Below are 16575 nucleotides of genomic sequence, written 5' to 3'. Positions count from 1 at the left end.
TTCTCCATCCCTTTTATCTAGGATGCATCTTGAGGTGACTTGTGTGTAGTTAAGACTGCCAAGTGTCCGTGAATGCATTTCACACCAACCAGGCCTCTGACTTTGATGTCTCTGTAGCGGTTAAACATGAGATATAAATCGTTTCGAGTATATCTAAGGGGCAGTCTTTGGTTTCATAAATCTATAATGTGTTCCTGGGCAAATAGTTTTGACTGAGGATGGAGTTAAGTTTGTACAAATTTCTTTTATTTTATACTTATACTTTTATAATATCTATAAGTGTTCATTAAAAGTAAAATTTTAATAAAATGTCAGGGTTGTGTTTTAAATCATATTTCATTTTATTATAATTATACATAACAACAAAGATAATCAGAGTAGGCACGTGTTGTATGAACCACATATACCACAAGTACGCTGCTGTTCCATTTGAAAATGACCGGACTACTTGGTATTTTGAAACGCCTTGTTTCACAATGTGCACTTCACATTTTGAAAGTCTCCCTTATTGGACACACCCAGCTCAGATCATGGAGTAGTCTACTAAATCAGGCGAAGAGTTTATTTAGATGTATTAAATAAGGTCAATAACATACAGTGTTGGAGAGACCTCAGGAACATTTTGAAAACCTTTGCTTTGAAGCAAAGTTCAGTCATGACAACTCTCGGGATAATTTGTAAGACATTTTATTAATGAAAATGAATGTACATAGGTTTGGTCTTGGCGGACTAAATCTGCAACACTGCTGCTGCAGAGCAAGTGTGACTTGCTCTGCTAAAGGCTCAAAACATAAATTAAAGGAAACATGTTGCTGCTGCTAGAGAGAGGGAACTTCGGGAATTTTGGGCATCCAATTCCAAGTCCTATCTACTTGAATGGGGGAATCCTGAGATCTTTAAAAAACTGCTTGCCAAACTCATCATTAAATTACATATTTCAAATCAGCATCAAAATTTGATGAACTGCCCCATAAATGTTGTTTTTTTTTATGCTACAATAGCATTAAAAATACTTGTATCTCAGCCTCAGATGTCACGCCTACGGATGTAAGGCTGAACGTCTGATGCACAAGTTGAATTCTCCAGGATGGCTCTACCATTGGAAAAAGCATAACGGCTAACTTGCCTTAGTTACTTGTGCCTTTGGTTACTTAATAACCAAACACATTACATCCTTGATGTCTCGGAATTTTGTTCAGAGTTGTGCAACAGTCAATCACTGTTTGGGGATACCATAGAAATTAATGAGTAGTGCCGTAAACTGAACTGAAACTCTTATTAAACAGCATTTTTTTCATTGTAGCCTCTAAAAATAGATAAATCCAAAATGAATGTTTAAGAGCAAACATGCTGAATATTAGCCGATGGGCTGTTGATTCATTAAATTATAAGCTATTTCCTCACAAAAGCCTCTCTTCCATTTGCATCCATTAAAAAAACACACAAAAAAAACCCCCTCTTCACTCCTTCCCTGCGTCACAGTGTTAACAGGCGTTAATGAGTAGTGAAAAGTATTGCTTAATGAAGGGATGTTTCATTGATTATTGACATTATGCTACAAACTCCTGTAAGTTTATCTTGTGCAGAACCCAGAATATTGCTTTAACAAGAAAGGCGTCAGTTAAAATTTTTTAGGGTATCCAGTGCTTTGAGTTGGCCTAATTACAGTTACTTTTTACAACAATTACAGTCAAAAGAATAACAGCGATGATTCAGCTTGGTTTGGTTAATACACATTTTATTTGTGAAAAGTCTACAGAACAGTTGGTACACTCTAAAAACTTTGGGTCAAATACGGACAAACCCAGCCATTGGGTTAAATTTTTGTTTGGGTTTGTCCACATAACCCAGTATTTTTTAGAGTGTAAGAAAAGTCTTATGCAGGTCTATACTTAATGTTTAACTAGAAGATCAGGACACAAGAATAAATGCAGTGTAAAAAATAGGTGTCCCATTTGCTAATTGTTTTTGTTCTTACTATAATCCATTATTGCAGTGATAATAAGATTTGGTTTATTTGTTACTGGTAGGTAGCTATGTAAGCGCATTGTTACCAATGAATAAAATAAATCTGACAAAAGCTTCTAGCTATGCAAAGGGGCATCATTTAACGCACCACACCAGTACTTTCTATGTTACATCAGGCATTGATGTACGTCTTTCTTATGCCATCAGCGTTAACTGCATAGAGTTGGTGCACATCTTTCAACAACCCAGCAAACTGCTCCTCCTGTTATCAGACACACAAATGCAAGTGTTAACTTAGCCATAACGTAAGTACAAGCCTGAATTAATGATGTGCATTTGTAAAACTAGAAAGAGGAAAAAACCACATTACTTACCAAAACATTCATGCGTTCAACTGCAGCCACAGCGACATTCAGCTTTCTTTCGTCTTCCTCCCTTTCCTCTTCTATGACGCCCAGTCTACACAAACATAAGTACATGATCTCAGTTGTCCTATTTGCATTTACAAATGAACAAATTTTTACTTCTTTTAAGCCAAAATTACCTGAAAGTTGCACTGGCCAGCTGTTCCTCACGGATGGCTAACAGATTACGAAGGTCCTGAACCTCTGCCTGTAGCTGTGTATTCTGGTCTTGGCTCACAACTATGAAGTCTTCTAATCGCTTGGCCATCTCCAGCTCGCGCTCTGTCACCTGCTCCACTCCTAAACGAAGCTCTGCCAACTCTTGCGCATGCTATGGCACACCACAAATTTGTCAACATTCTGTGGCTTTTTTATTACACCATTTCCTCTAAGTTATTTCTGATAAACATCAAAGTAGAGGTAAAACATTTTTTGTTCATGCATTCAAATACACTTGATGGTCCAAACCTGTTGCTTCTAGAGTATTCAGAGTAGACCCACCCTATCTAATGTGCTTGCGTCCTCTTGCTGTTGCCCTGTTATTTGATGGGGCTCATTGCCATCTTTGATTTCCCAGAATACTCTTGCTGGTCCGTTATTGGGTTTCATGGGCTAAACACAAACAAAATACACATCAAATAATGTATATATATATATATATATATATATATATATATATATATATTCATACATATTCGAAAGCAAATCACTGGCAAAATGTCTGGTAAATTTTAACAAATCTTACTTACATTGCTGGGTAATGTAATTTCCAAACTGGGAGCTTGGTCCGGGCACTGCGTAGGTAGCTCTTCATTGCTTGCTTGCCGCTTAACTGGTTGCCGCTGCTGCCGGGATGGTCTGTTGGGGACACTGAAAGCCCGCTGCACCTGCTTCCGCTGACGTTCTTTGCCTTGGTTGGATTTTGAGTCTAAAGGAAGCTGCTGCATGGAGTTTTGCAATGGACTGTACTTGGGGAGATCCCTTGGAGGTAAGTATATAGGCTTTGGTGTTCCATGACTGCTGTAAGTAAAAGTATTTTGAACAAACATTGATTTTAAAGCTTGATACAGCTTCTGTTAAGCCTTGCAGGTGTCCAATCCTGCTCTTGGAGGGCTAATGTCCTACAGAGTTTAACTCCAACCAGCTCCAACACACTTGCCTGGAAGTTTGTGATGAATCTGAAGACCTTGATTAGCTGGTTCAGGGTAATTAAATTCAGCTGGAACAGAGTTGGACACCCCTGCCCTAGGCGAATTTTGTTTATTTTGGGTATTTTGGGTCTCAATCAGCTCCCTAGGTTGTGAATCAAGTACATAAATTCGGGCACTGGTAAGGACAGTAAGGCCCCTGGCTCACTACACATTGGGACACTAGTGACATCTATAACGTCCTCGTTGTACAACATCACTACTGGTATTTATGAGCAACATCAGAGCTGATATTTTACTGAATTTTTAAAAAAATGTTATTTGAAGTACATTATGATAAATAGTTTGATTGTTACATATACTTCCAACATTTCAGCCGCAAATGTTAGCTAGATTATGTTCACTACTGCGGTCTTTACCTTGTTAGTACCTTGTTAGCGCGCCTGCCTCCTATGCCAGAGACCCTGGTTCGAATCCCGCTTAGAGCGGGTAGAGTACCGGTTTCACTGAAATATAATTAAATGACGGTTTGTTTTTTCAAAACCTCTATCGCGTGTCTTTATGGTTGGTGATTTGTCTTGCGTGATTTATGTTTTGCGCTTCAGAATTTCCGTTAAGGGATCATAGTGATTTCTGGTGCAGTGTGGGACTTTTTAGAGAGTGAACGTTTCAGTGCACTGGAAGGATTTTGCTACACCCCTTCAAATGGCCAACTCCCTGATCAGTGCCCTGATACTGGGGAGCTGATTGACACACCCATTGTAAAATAACCGTACCTGCTAACAGGGATCCGTTGAGCATCATGATCAAGGAATTCTGTGATCTGGTTCAGGATTGAAGGCAAGGGTTGTAGGTTGTCTATTTGGTCCTACAAATATATATATATATAAAAATTTGAGCATGAGCACATTGTTTAATGAGATGTAAAACTTTAAGTCAGTAATCCCATAGTCTTTTAAACAAAGATTACAGCAAAGGCTTAGATCAGACCTGATGTTTTGTTACCTGTTTCATTACAGAGATAATATCCACCAGGAGGTTGTGAAGGACAGCTAGACGAAGGGGCAGGTCTACATAGCCATCAAATCGAGCCATGGCGATTTCACTGTCTGGATCAGATACTTTCTGTAAAAATCCTCGCATAGGCTCCCAGTGTTGTTCTAGAAACTCATTCATAAAAAACATGTACTCTTCCTTTTCGCCAAACCTGGTGGATATTGAGATAAAATGGTTCTCGCTGATCATATATGAAACAAATCTTTCAGAATCTTTATTTCCTTTTGGATATATAATCCAAGACCTGATGTAAGTTAACTGGAAGATTGTAATACATTTGCAATATGCCACAAATTTGACTGTAGAGATGGGACTCACAAGGTGAAGTTTGCAAGGTTTTGAATGACCTTGGCTGTCAAAGTGAGAGTGCGAAGGGTGTTTGTCTCTGGATAGGGTTGGGTGAGGCCGAAGAGTGATGGACTGAGGATTGCTGGGCATAAGAATCGAAGAAACAGAGATGCTGATATGAGACGGTGTCCGATGTCCGTTAGACCTCGAACCTCACAATCTGATACCCAACTGGAAAAAATATCATTCAGCTCTGCAGGGAATGAGCTGTTTATAGAAAGGAAAGAATCGATCATTTAAAAATAATCATCCATTGGAAGATTTCTGACACCTATTTAGATTAAGAGGACAAGGTAAATCTATTTACTGTTATGCACAGTTTATTACAGCAGTTCGGTCATCTTATGTGTTCTCTACAGAAAATACGCTAATAAATACGCTTTCAAGTATATTTTTTAGAGTGTGTTCGTTTAGGTTTATCTTACTCGTGCATGTCAGTGATTCTCTTTACAACATCCCCACATGTCTTCTGTAGATGTCTCTGGTTGATTGGTAGATCAGAGGAAGAGCATTTTTGCGGGTCTACCTCGCAGTTCTCCCCTCCACTATACAGTCTGGATATAAAGTCGCCTGTGGGTGAAGATTGTTACATAGGAGATTAGAGGTAAATAAAATGACACATGGAGTTTTATAAGAAGGAATGCAGTAGAATATTGCTTACCAAGTGTGTCTATGAGATACTTCTGGCCCACCAATTTCATATATTCATCAATAGCCTTTGTGGCCAGTGTATTCTCCCTGAAAATCAAAGCCTCATTTTCTCCCAAGCGCTGAACTTCTGCACTACCAAGATCAATCAAGAACTCCTACACAAACAAAAACCATTCAGAAATTTGAAAAACTTATCTGTCTTGTCCTACAATTACTGCTGTTGCAACTCACCTTAGCTTTCCCAATGCTCTGGAGCACATGAACAAGTGCTCCTGCCAGTTCTTCTTTCTCCCGGACATTAAGAAGAGGCTCCAGGCTGCTGCACATACCCACATAATCCACTGTGACATACTCTGCAAATTCCTTGTACCTCTCAATAGGCAGAATTTTCAGGTTCTTAAATTTGGCCTTGACTCGAAGTGAAGCCTGAAGTCCAATTTGGTCCTTTGCTGTACTTGTTCCTGGGGGCTTGTAGGGAACGATGGGATACCACTTCTCTTGAAAGGTCCGTCCATTTATGTCTGCTAGAGCAAGAGCCACACTTCCTAGAGGATGCAGCATAGAGTCATCCTTGGAATGGCGCTTCTTCTTGGAGTCTTCTTCTCTAAAGAGGTGCAGGGTGATCTGGGTGACAGGGGGCAAGTTGTCAAGTTCAAAAAATTCGCCCCAGAATATCTGGCAACCTCCTGCAGCACCACCACCATGACCTGTGCCAGCTGCACCAGATCCTCCGTCAACTGCTTGACTGGAGCGTTGGACGGACTTCCCCACGGCCCGGCTACTGGTACGAGCAAACAGTGTACCATCAAGGTGGACCTCACAATAATATCGCTTCTTTGGGGGAAGGTCTTTTGCTTCATTAACCCAAAGGCTCAGGGAGTTTTCAGTACGCTCACAGTTGTCCTGAAAGAACAAGACAGTTTAAGACAGTAAAACCATTTTCATTATTTCTAACAAATACTGTTAGAATAACAAATAATGACAAATTTGGATGGATATTTAAGTTGAAGAATATGTGGTACCTTATTTGGATGTGCAGTACGACGCAAGTCTTCAATCCAGCGGTCTCTTTCTGCAGCTGAACTGCACCCAAAGCAGTGGTTATTCTCTGAGTTTATGACCTTTTGTGAGTTGGACAAGGAAATACCCAGAAAATAAGTAATTTGTTTGGATTGTGTATAGACACAATGATCGGAAAATTTAAACATGGTTTACACATCAATATGCAACAGCAAGGCCTACCTGAAAACAGTACTTTTCCCCTAGAATAGAGCTGTGGACTGGCCTGATGATGGTGGTCTGGTCTGCACTCAGATCCAGGCTTTTTGCAGCACTGACTGGAATGGATAAAGATTCTCTGGAACCGTACCTTGATAGAAAGTGTGAAAGACTGGTAAATGGCATAGCATATCAAACCATCAGATAATATGTTTGTTCCCATTGATATTAGACATTACTACAGAGTGAATTTTGGTAAAATCATTCTTTTTCTGTATTATTTAAATTATCCTTCACCTTCCAGCACCACTTAGTCCTGCAGTATTGATCTGTGTGCTGCTTTTCCGTTTATCATCACCCTGTAAGCGGCGCTTGATTAAGTTCTAGCATGAGAATGAAAGAAAAAGAGCGGCATGGAAAAAATCAATATATGTATGCATGCATATTCATATGGCACACATTTCTTAGACATACTAATGCATACTCACTTTGACGCCTCCATCTTGCCCTTTTATTTTGGTACCACTTTGGGGAACCACAGGATCTGGATTTAGCTCTAAAGAGAGAAAGAGAACACGTTCTATATTAGATCATCACTTTAATGCCACTGTATTCCTCTTTTGTTTGTAATATGAGCATTGAAGATGAAGGTCTGTCCCTTTTCTTTTGAAACGTTCCATAATACAATTATTGAAATGAACATTTGTGTGTGCATGTACTGTATGTCTTTCTGTTTATTTCAGTCTAGTGGGATATAGTGCAGAAAGACAGATAATCTCAGTGCAATCGCAGATTCTGAAACCATGACAGGAAGCATATCATTTCCTTCCTTCTTATGTGCATCAGATCAATAATTTCCAGTTTAACAGAAAATGTAACTTTGTTAGTTGAATTCTGTTAATACAGAACGGAACGGAAATCTAGGGCTTATTTAATTTTTTATGTAAAACATTTGCTATTACTTGATCATCCATGTGCCTTTATGAAAGCTGGGGACCAGATGAGCAGTATAATGCACAGGATGTGGTCCCAATTTTTGGACATACACGATTATGGGTGTCGGCCTTAGGGGTGCTTGAATAAATCACAATTACAAAAGCAGCAGCTGTGTAAATGAATGAGCCTATTAACGGTTTGTGTCTGCTATATAAAAGAAGTCTGACAGTTTGCACGCTGACACAGGGGCGTAGTTTGTGGGGGGGTTAGGGGGGAGATAACCCCCCCAATATTTAAATCTATGCATTACAACCCCCCCAATATTTATACCATGATCACATGAAAAATATGCAGAATAATTTTACAACCCCCCCAATGTTTAAACCAAATCTACGCCCTTGAGCTGACATTTCAAAGCAACACTAAGTAACTTAAAAAAGAAAAGAAAAACAAAACGTTAAAAATTACAACAAACTGAACTGAATTAGCAACCACTCCCAAAAGAAATTAAGCTTTAAGTTTTGTTAAACTGATGGCTAATCTGCCACAACCAATTGTGGGTATTAAAAGCACAAAAGCTCTCAGCGTATTTCCCACATACAGTCGGTATTAAATTCGGTGTTTGGATGCCTTCAACAGGCTTTTAGGAGTCTTTAGGTAGTATGACGTCTCTGGAGCCATGGAATATAAAAGTTTAACAGAACCAGATTTGGCTTATGCTTCTAAATGTTCCATCACAATATACACAGTATGGTCCTCTAAATGACCATATAAGCTCAAATATTTTCTCCACTGGAGGCTTTTCTTCTTCCTACTAAATACAGATCAAGATTTATATTTAAAAAAAATTAAGTTCTGTACTAAAGGTCAGGCCCTGCTTAATAGGTAATCTTATCTACTCTCTTCATGTATAGAGTAACAGCTTAAGACAATAAATTTAATAAACTATTCTATTTGAAAGCAGTACAAATAATATATCTTTGTGCTTTGCTAAACAACTGAATTAAATGAAAACGAAGACCAATTTAAACTCAGTTGTATTCTGCCGTCTCCTTAAATTTGTTTTAATGCTGATTGTATTTCACATGCATTATACTCTCCAGCAAAATAATTTGATTTATTCATTTAAGAAGGCAAAGTTTAATTTGTTTTTTCTTACCTAGTGCCCCTCCACATACAATCCAACGCCTGAAACCCATGCTTTGGAGTAGCTTAGAATCAGTTTTCCTTTCAGAACGCAATACTCATAAATGCCCTTTTATGTTTTGTTTTTTTTACAATTAAAATGAGGGTCCTGCATGCTTATGTTGAGTGCTAGATAGCACACCCCATCAGTCTCAGTCATCCTTTGGTATGGAACACCCAGTTGTGATGCTATCTTCAGAAACTTAAAGGAAGCAATTTTACAAGCACACGCAAACATAACCACGTCAACCATTTCCTCTGTGAATATGTTATCTTGCTTTACTTTAGTCAGCCATTGGCTAGATAGGGACAGATGATACCTCATCTTTTGAAGTCATCTCCAGCTTTTAAATGGTCATGGACACGGAGAACTTTAGACTGTTACTTCAATTAAATGTACTGCAATCCCAACAATGATCTTCACAAGATACAGTAATACAACTTTTGTGCACTTTTTTTTTTTTTTTGCTTAAATAGTGGTATTTGAACCCTTATGCCACACTTATAAATGTATGAAGATAACATATAAACCAAGTGGAATTTATTTGAATATTTTTTATATAAAAATATGACACTGCACACTTTTTCTTAATTTTTTTTTAGCAAAACATTTCACAAAATGAAGTTTGTTATATGAAATGTATATATGTTATATGAAAGATACAGTGATTGAAATCATATCAATAGATACATTTAAAAATATAAATTGTTATACATTAAGACGACAAGGTGTAGGATATTTTAGGACACCTGTGTGAACTTGAGGGGAACCTCTAAAATGACCTTGAGACCAGTTGGTTAAAATTAAAATTTGATCAGAAAAGTGAGGTTCTGAGAAAAGGTTGAGTGTCATTTTTTGCAGATGCTATGTTGTATCTAACGCAATGACATTCATAAATTTTTTTTAAAATTTGATTTAAGTGTAACTCTGTGATACTGACCAGTGTGACTTCCACTGATGTTCTGGAGACTGACGCTGGAGAGACAACTGCTGGCCCGGTTCCGTACCCTCATCAAAGGCTGAAATAAATTCAAAAGATAGTGATATATTGGCACCAAGTTCACCTTAAGTCGAATAGCATTTCCAAACTAACTGGACTGGCACATCAAGGTCAGTTTAAGGGCATATACAGTACATCCAATATCTTAATCTGCTAAATAATGTCTCATCTGTTGGCATCATTGAATGTGTCTGTTGTCCATTACCTCCTCCTCACGTGGGATAAGGATCTGTCCATCTTGAAGAAAACAGTTGCTTATGTCCCAAACTGGAACGTCTTGTGGGGGGGCCCAGGAGAGCCGAACAGGCTCTTGGACCACATTCTCAGGCTCACCCTTTTCTTTGTCTTTTCATAAAATGTAAACATGAAACATTTCAATTTAAATGGCCTAAAAGCTTCAAAGACAAAACATGCTATGAAATTGTAATCCAGTTCCAACATCACCAGGGCTTAATTAGTTAAAATAATGATAGCCATCATAAGTAATCCCATTAACGTCCAATTACATGTTTAGGTCATTATTCTTTAGGTACAAAGGAGAAAAACAGTTTCTTGTTAAGCGCTTCTGTGTTAGTTAATTTGTAGTCTATTGTTTCATCTCCATCTTGCACATCCTGTTGTTGCACACTCATTCTTTAGCGCCATTTAGTGGCATCTGCATGTACAATTCTTTACAGGATTAGAAAATAATTTTACACTGTCCAACAGAAGTTGTCTTTCTAAGAACTCTACAAAAACCTTCATATCATTTAACGGATTCAACTTTATTTAAGCTTAGGTTTTTTTAGGGCATTTATCATTGAATATAAAGCTCTTACCATGCTCTGCAATATGAGTACCCTGTGTACGCGGTCTCTTAAACTTCTGTGAGACCGTTTGCAGGTACTTTCTTATTTTACCCCTCTGTGTCGTGTCCTGGACAGTAGTCCCTGATGCCTGTGCGCTGGAGGACCCAGATGTTGAAGAGGAGGACAGGACCGAAGATAGAAGGGACCCTGGTGGCTCTGAAAGAGCTCTGCGGAAAGGGTTTTTCCTTGAAGTTGCCGGCTTGTCTGGTTTGGAGGGGCTTTCGGCCCCTCGAGCTGCAGTCGAGTACTTTTCCCCAGCATCTTCACTCAGAGCTTTGCGCCAACTCTGCATTTTATTCCATTTGTTTGAAGCCCCTTTCTCCAGCCTCTCGATAGCCCCCTGTGCCGGCGTCTCAGTCTTGGCTCCCGTGTGCCACTTGTACGTGTTGAGTAGCTTGCCATCCTCTGGTTGCTGTGGGTCTTGATCAACCGGGCTGTTTTGTTCAGAAGACAGTTCCATGTTCTCCTCAATCTGTGGTTCTGACTGCTCAGCTCTCTGTTCTTTGTTCGTACCCATCTAGACTTCTTCTCTGTGACCCAGTTTTGTGAACTCTTATGTTTTGTATGGAATTTCCTTGTCGTACCTCAAAGTGTATGGCTTCCTCAGCACTTACCAGTTTTAGATTTGTTTTTTAAACGTTTTGTATCTTCCTCAAATTCGAGTGCTCCGGATCTCATCATCCACTCACTTCACCTATTGGCCACTTCCTCAGATTGTTTTGTGCATCATCAATTTCAAAATTCTGTCTGTTCACTAAGGTCTTGTACTCTTAAACTCACAGTATATGGTCCATATATTTTTTTTTTTGGCTGTGATAAATTGGTGCTCGTTGTTTTAAATGATGCAGTCCTTTGTGATCCCCAGCTCTTGTAGGTATAAGTCTTTTTTTTTTCAGTGCGTACTTGTCGTCCAGCATTCAGGAAGCCAGTCAGATTGTGGGTGGGGAAATCAGGTTAGGTTCACAGGTTAAATAAATACTAAGAGATTAGGATGTGTCCCAGGCTGGCCTAACAAGTGCAGCATTTCTGATATGTTCTATTCTATGTCCTTCTCATTTATGAAAATTCTAAGAAAGCATAATCTGTCATGTGATCTTGTTTTGTTTTTACTGTAGGCCTATACATAGTGTTTCATTTTGAAATGGCATGATTGTGACGGCTAACATACTTACAATTATCCTAGTGTAACATAATCAAGATTAGATTTTATTGATTACATATGAACAAGATTGGCAGTTTAACCAAAATACCTGCTTGTTTTGTTCAGTGACGGTTAAATTTCCTGTCACAACAGCAGCACTTCCTGTCTCACTCTGGGGCCTGCTATGAAAACCACTTCCTGTCGTGGTAAAGACTAAGTAATCTGCTCAACCTTTTCTTGAATTTAAACTGCCACATACAAAATTCAACGTGTAACATTAGAAATCACGCTCTTTATTTTTGCACACGTCATTCTCACTTACATAACATTTTAAGGTTTTTGATTAACAGACTCCCAACCAATGTACAAACTAATGTTAATGTCATGTTTTATGCAGATAACCTTACATTTCAGTGTCATCCTTATAACTTTGACAATTATATTTTAAATTATATGTATTTTTCATACTAAAAATGAGTGGGCTTCAAGTCATTTCATGTCAGTAACAGCAGATGTCCACACTGTTACTTTAAAGGATCCGTATCCTGTGAAAAATATAGAACAGACACGGATTGATGTGTTAGCATGACAGATATTTCCGGCTACATGTTGAAGTTAATTAAACATTTTTGAGTACAGAATCCTACATACTTTATAGTGTTCCCAGGTGGTTATCTCAGAATACAGGGAATCTCCTGGGCAGTCAGTGGCTACTACTTGTCTATGTCCCAGAATGGTGTAATTCTTCTGGAGGAATCCGTTGCTCACTCCACATTTGACCAGATGATGGCGCACAAGCTCCATGTCATAATGGTAGGGTAAATGAGTGCTGTATTTCCCGATGAAAGCAACACCATACCCAGCGGTATTACGTCCCTTAGTATGAGCCCCTGACCACATCCAACCTCGACCTTCGTAGATGTAGCCATCAGACCCAACCACAAAGCTTGGAGAGACAGCCAGATACACATCATACATACAAATGACCCAGAATGTGATCTTTTACCACTTTTAAGCATTTTACATTTTTATGCATATAAACATTATAGCTGTTCCAAGACCAGTTGCTGGCTTCTAAGGTAGCATCCGATCTTAAAGGGAGTTCACCCAAAAATGATCGTTCCAAATCCGTAAAACTTTCGTTCATCTTCGGAACACAAATTAAGATCTTTTTGATTTAAATCTGAGAGCTTTCTGTCCCTCCATAAACAGCTACGCAACTACCACTTTGACACTTCAAAAAGTTCATAAAGAGATCGTAAAAATTAATCCACATTAATTGAGTGGTTTAGTCAAAATTTTCTGAAGAGACAAGATCACTTTATATGATTAACAGATTTAATTTAGGCTTTTATTCACATATAAACATTGACCAGCGAACATAAACAGAAGCTTAATCGAACCTCCTTGACGCATGAGAAAAAAACTCTTGCGGAAGCTCAAACATGCTGCGTGACACAAGAATGAACCTCATTGGTTCTCGTGCGTCAAACGAACAAGTTTGAGCTTTTTACACGCTTTTACGTTTACCACAACTGATGTGTGAGTTGATGAATGTTTATATGTGAATAAAAACCTAAATTCGGTTTGTTCATCATATAAAGCGATCGTCTCTTCAGAAAAAATTTGGACTAAACCGCTCAATTCACATGGATTGGTTTTACTAACTTTTTGAAGCGTCAAAGTGGTACTTGCGTAGCTGTCAATGGAGGGACAGAAAGCTCTCAGATTTCAGCAAAAAGATCTTCATTTGTGTTTCGAAGATGAACAATAGCGTAATGGGTTTGGAACAACATGAGGGTGATATGAGTAAATAATGAATTTAAAATTTTTGGTTGAACTATCCCTTTAAATGTAACTTTATAGGGGACTGATTTGAAATGACATAGCCAGCAACTCTGTCATCATTCTAAAAGCACTCCTCACTCAAAGCATTGAGGAGACTCGACTTACAATAACAATTAGCATTAGCATGTTGCTAAGCTAACTTTGCTATTACTTTTGCTCCGTGATTTTTTGCTCAACACATCCTGTATTCTGCCTACTATTTTAAATATATGCCACAGTTAGAGCCACCAATTAATAAAATATTTAAAATATATTATAGATTTCTTTGCATACTCTGATTTTTAAAATATAGTATTATGTATAAAATATAATTTCTCAATATGTTTAAATGTTTATTTCAATTTGTAATGTTCATCGTCATAGCAATGTATTCTGGGATTGTTTTCTCACAAAGAACCGTTTGGAACAGCTTTCATGCTGGGATGCTCACCTTTGTAGGCAGTATAGTTTCAGAATAGAGCACATGTGACAGAGTCATGCTGAAGCAGATGTTACCTGTAGCCTAAGTCGTACCAACCCCGGCCCTTCTGGTGGAAATGTTGCATTGCCCTCATATTTTCGGAACACGTCTGAAGGTTTAGACAGGGTTTGCTGGGAATCTCTGTGTGGTGAATATACAGATATTGCAGGGGTGGAGACAGAGGGGCGAGAGGAACCTGGGGTGGCGCTGCTCCCCATATACATCTAGGAATGATGGCAGGACACTCTGAAGGAGGGTTACACATTTGTCAGCATGGCAATTGTCACCAAACACCAGTGTTTAAACAGGTTTATTTGGTCAACTGGACGTACCTGCACTTACCCATGTAACGTAGCACAAACTCTTTAATTCCCTTTTCTATAAGACTTTCCATCCCAATGTCCCCATGTTGTTGATGAGTATCTAGTGCATGTGCTACCTTCTCTTGAAGCAGTGATGAATTTGTGATCTTTTTAAAATTATGTCTGCGATAGCGACCTCTCAGAAGAGTATCTGAGACATAATCCAACTCTTCCATAGTCGCTGAGTAGTAGCTCCTCAGTAGTGTGCTTAAGTTTATTTCAGTGCTGTTAACAACAGAAAGGTGCTTCCCAAGTATGGCTCCGTCCATTCCACCATGGACCAGAGCATCAGTGGCCAATGATGGCATGCCTGAGAGAGTAAAAACCATAGGAGCAGATACATTGTCCCAACAACCATCCGGCCCAAGTTGCTCAGGTGGAGTTGTGTTCCGAAACTGCAGAAATGACAGGCCTATGTTCTTGGCCAGTGGGAGTAGATAGAAACCGTGAGGCTGGTTACTGTATTCATTAGCTCGTAGCCCAGATTCAAGACCTAAAAGGAGGGGAGCAAGGGCAATCGTCGTGCCATCAGGAGTCAGAACAACTCCCCTCTCTTCGTGACCATCTGTTATGAAATGATGAATGGCTTGGTTGAAGAAATTGGAGATATTGTGGTTTATATTGAGCAGCTCTGTAAAGCTGTTGTTTTTGTAGTGCATTTCATCTCTGTTGTCAGATGATCCCAGAAAGTCATGTGTGATATTGTCACTTTGGTCTGCAATCTTGTGTAGACTCATCAGTAAAGCCAGCGGACTTAGTCTTGGGTTTAAATCTTCTAAGTGTGTAACAGCAGTAATAAAGTTCTCCATGTTCCTCAGATGAACTGCTGTAACTAAAATTATAATAACTTTAAGCGACTGACATGGGAAGCCTTGCACATTCAAGTTAAAATGGCCGTGCCTGCTCTTATAGTATGTTAAAAAAAATAAGATGGATACATGCTGAACAAAGCAGAACAACAATTACATTATCTAGTCAGTTAGTCAGACTGGACAGGAAAAAAAAAAACTAAATATTGCTTTAGTCTGACTGAAATCAAAATGTTAAAGTGCTTGAAAACAATGTTATATCAAATTTATAACTTGGAAATTTGAATATAATTAAATAGAACATTTATTTTTTACATACCTGAGCTCTGAATGACTATGCATATCCCAGACATGGTAATAATCCATAGTGCTCCAGGTGTCATTATCAGTACTAAATATTACTTCTTGGTACTAAGTGCTTGATTTGAATGCAGTGTATGAGTACTTATGCTGAAACACCGAAGGCAGGACACTCCAAATTCTGCAATTTAGCGTCAGTCAGGTGGTATTCCACCATGATAAACATGTTTTTGTGGTATGTCACAGTATGCGTGTACTCTGATGTGAGTAAAGGTCTACCCCAGAATTTGAATTTAGCTACAAATATTGATTTTTGGATGGCATTGACAGATTTGCTGTTCTGTTTGTTGCGTAAGGAGGAGTACCAAATGAGGGAGGTAAAGGTCAAAGCTAGATGTTGTTTTATAATGTAATGGCATAAAAAGTAGTTGAATGTGCATTCATTTATCCGAAGACCGAGCAACAACTGTCTGTATTTAGTAACAGCCTATGAAGCCACTATTTTTCAATGAATGTGTTGATTTACAAGAACAGCAAAGAAACTGAGTTAAGAGATCTTCCCTCTTGTGGCCAAGAGAAGAATTGAAATTAAAGAAGCAGCAAATGTTTTGTCAAAAAGACCAAGGCTGTTTTAGAACACTATAGGTAACTTATGAATACTGTTTACTGCCTACTATTTGTTTAGTGAAATTCTGGCCATTATTCAATAAACACTTTAAACAGTAGTATGTTCTATGTATACAGAAAATGTGCAATATACACAGTATAAATACTGTTTTATTTACTGCAGAAATACTATGTTATTACGTTAGCCAAAGTTTTCTACCAATAATGTACCACTTCTAAATTTGTTAATAATAGCTCCCATTGTTTTGAGAAACACCTTGAGTGC

General features: G+C 38.5%; 2 protein-coding genes across 4 annotated transcripts; both read right to left on the bottom strand.

Moving 5' to 3' along the window:
- Positions 1-1721: 1721 nt before the first annotated feature.
- rasal3 (RAS protein activator like 3) lies at positions 1722-11705 on the bottom strand. Of its 3 annotated transcripts, none has more exons than XM_084129068.1 (18): positions 10734-11705; positions 10121-10260; positions 9856-9934; positions 7282-7349; positions 7091-7176; positions 6818-6944; positions 6598-6696; positions 5807-6478; positions 5586-5730; positions 5350-5494; positions 4895-5131; positions 4526-4727; positions 4297-4388; positions 3122-3392; positions 2874-2984; positions 2513-2703; positions 2343-2427; positions 1722-2230 (listed from the first exon to the last, which is right to left on the bottom strand). In XM_084129068.1, the coding sequence occupies exons 1-18, from the start codon at positions 11278-11280 to the stop codon at positions 2141-2143; spliced, it is 3387 nt and encodes a 1128-aa protein (XP_083985194.1). In that variant the 5' UTR covers positions 11281-11705; the 3' UTR covers positions 1722-2140. The 3 variants fall into 3 exon arrangements, with proteins under 3 accessions (XP_083985194.1, XP_083985195.1, XP_083985196.1); XM_084129069.1 differs by having other exon boundaries at positions 3122-3389; positions 10734-11678; XM_084129070.1 differs by lacking the exons at positions 9856-9934; positions 10121-10260; positions 10734-11705 and adding an exon at positions 8889-9099.
- On the bottom strand, positions 11657-15952 carry pglyrp2 (peptidoglycan recognition protein 2). The gene is made up of 5 exons (XM_084129071.1): positions 15703-15952; positions 14555-15406; positions 14248-14458; positions 12556-12850; positions 11657-12449 (listed from the first exon to the last, which is right to left on the bottom strand). Exons 1-5 carry the CDS (start codon positions 15764-15766, stop codon positions 12429-12431), a joined length of 1443 nt encoding a protein of 480 aa, XP_083985197.1. The 5' UTR covers positions 15767-15952; the 3' UTR covers positions 11657-12428.
- Positions 15953-16575: the final 623 nt, after the last annotated feature.

This window comes from Abramis brama (genome assembly GCF_963993115.1).
Source record: "Abramis brama genome assembly, chromosome: 11".
In the NCBI taxonomy this organism is placed as follows: domain Eukaryota; kingdom Metazoa; phylum Chordata; class Actinopteri; order Cypriniformes; family Leuciscidae; genus Abramis; species Abramis brama.
This window is presented reverse-complemented; position numbering and strand designations above follow the sequence as displayed.

Coding starts and splice junctions, on each gene's coding strand:
- rasal3 (XM_084129068.1), bottom strand. CDS start 11,280: ATGGGTACGAACAAAGAACAGAGAGCTGAGCAGTCAGAACCACAGATT. Junction 5,731..5,806: donor AGAGCATTGGGAAAGCTAAG/GTGAGTTGCAAC, acceptor TTGTTTGTGTAG/GAGTTCTTGATTGATCTTGG. Junction 2,231..2,342: donor TTGAACGCATGAATGTTTTG/GTAAGTAATGTG, acceptor GTCTGATAACAG/GAGGAGCAGTTTGCTGGGTT.
- pglyrp2 (XM_084129071.1), bottom strand. CDS start 15,766: ATGACACCTGGAGCACTATGGATTATTACCATGTCTGGGATATGCATA. Junction 15,407..15,702: donor CATAGTCATTCAGAGCTCAG/GTATGTAAAAAA, acceptor TTATAATTTTAG/TTACAGCAGTTCATCTGAGG. Junction 14,459..14,554: donor GTTTGTGCTACGTTACATGG/GTAAGTGCAGGT, acceptor ACCCTCCTTCAG/AGTGTCCTGCCATCATTCCT.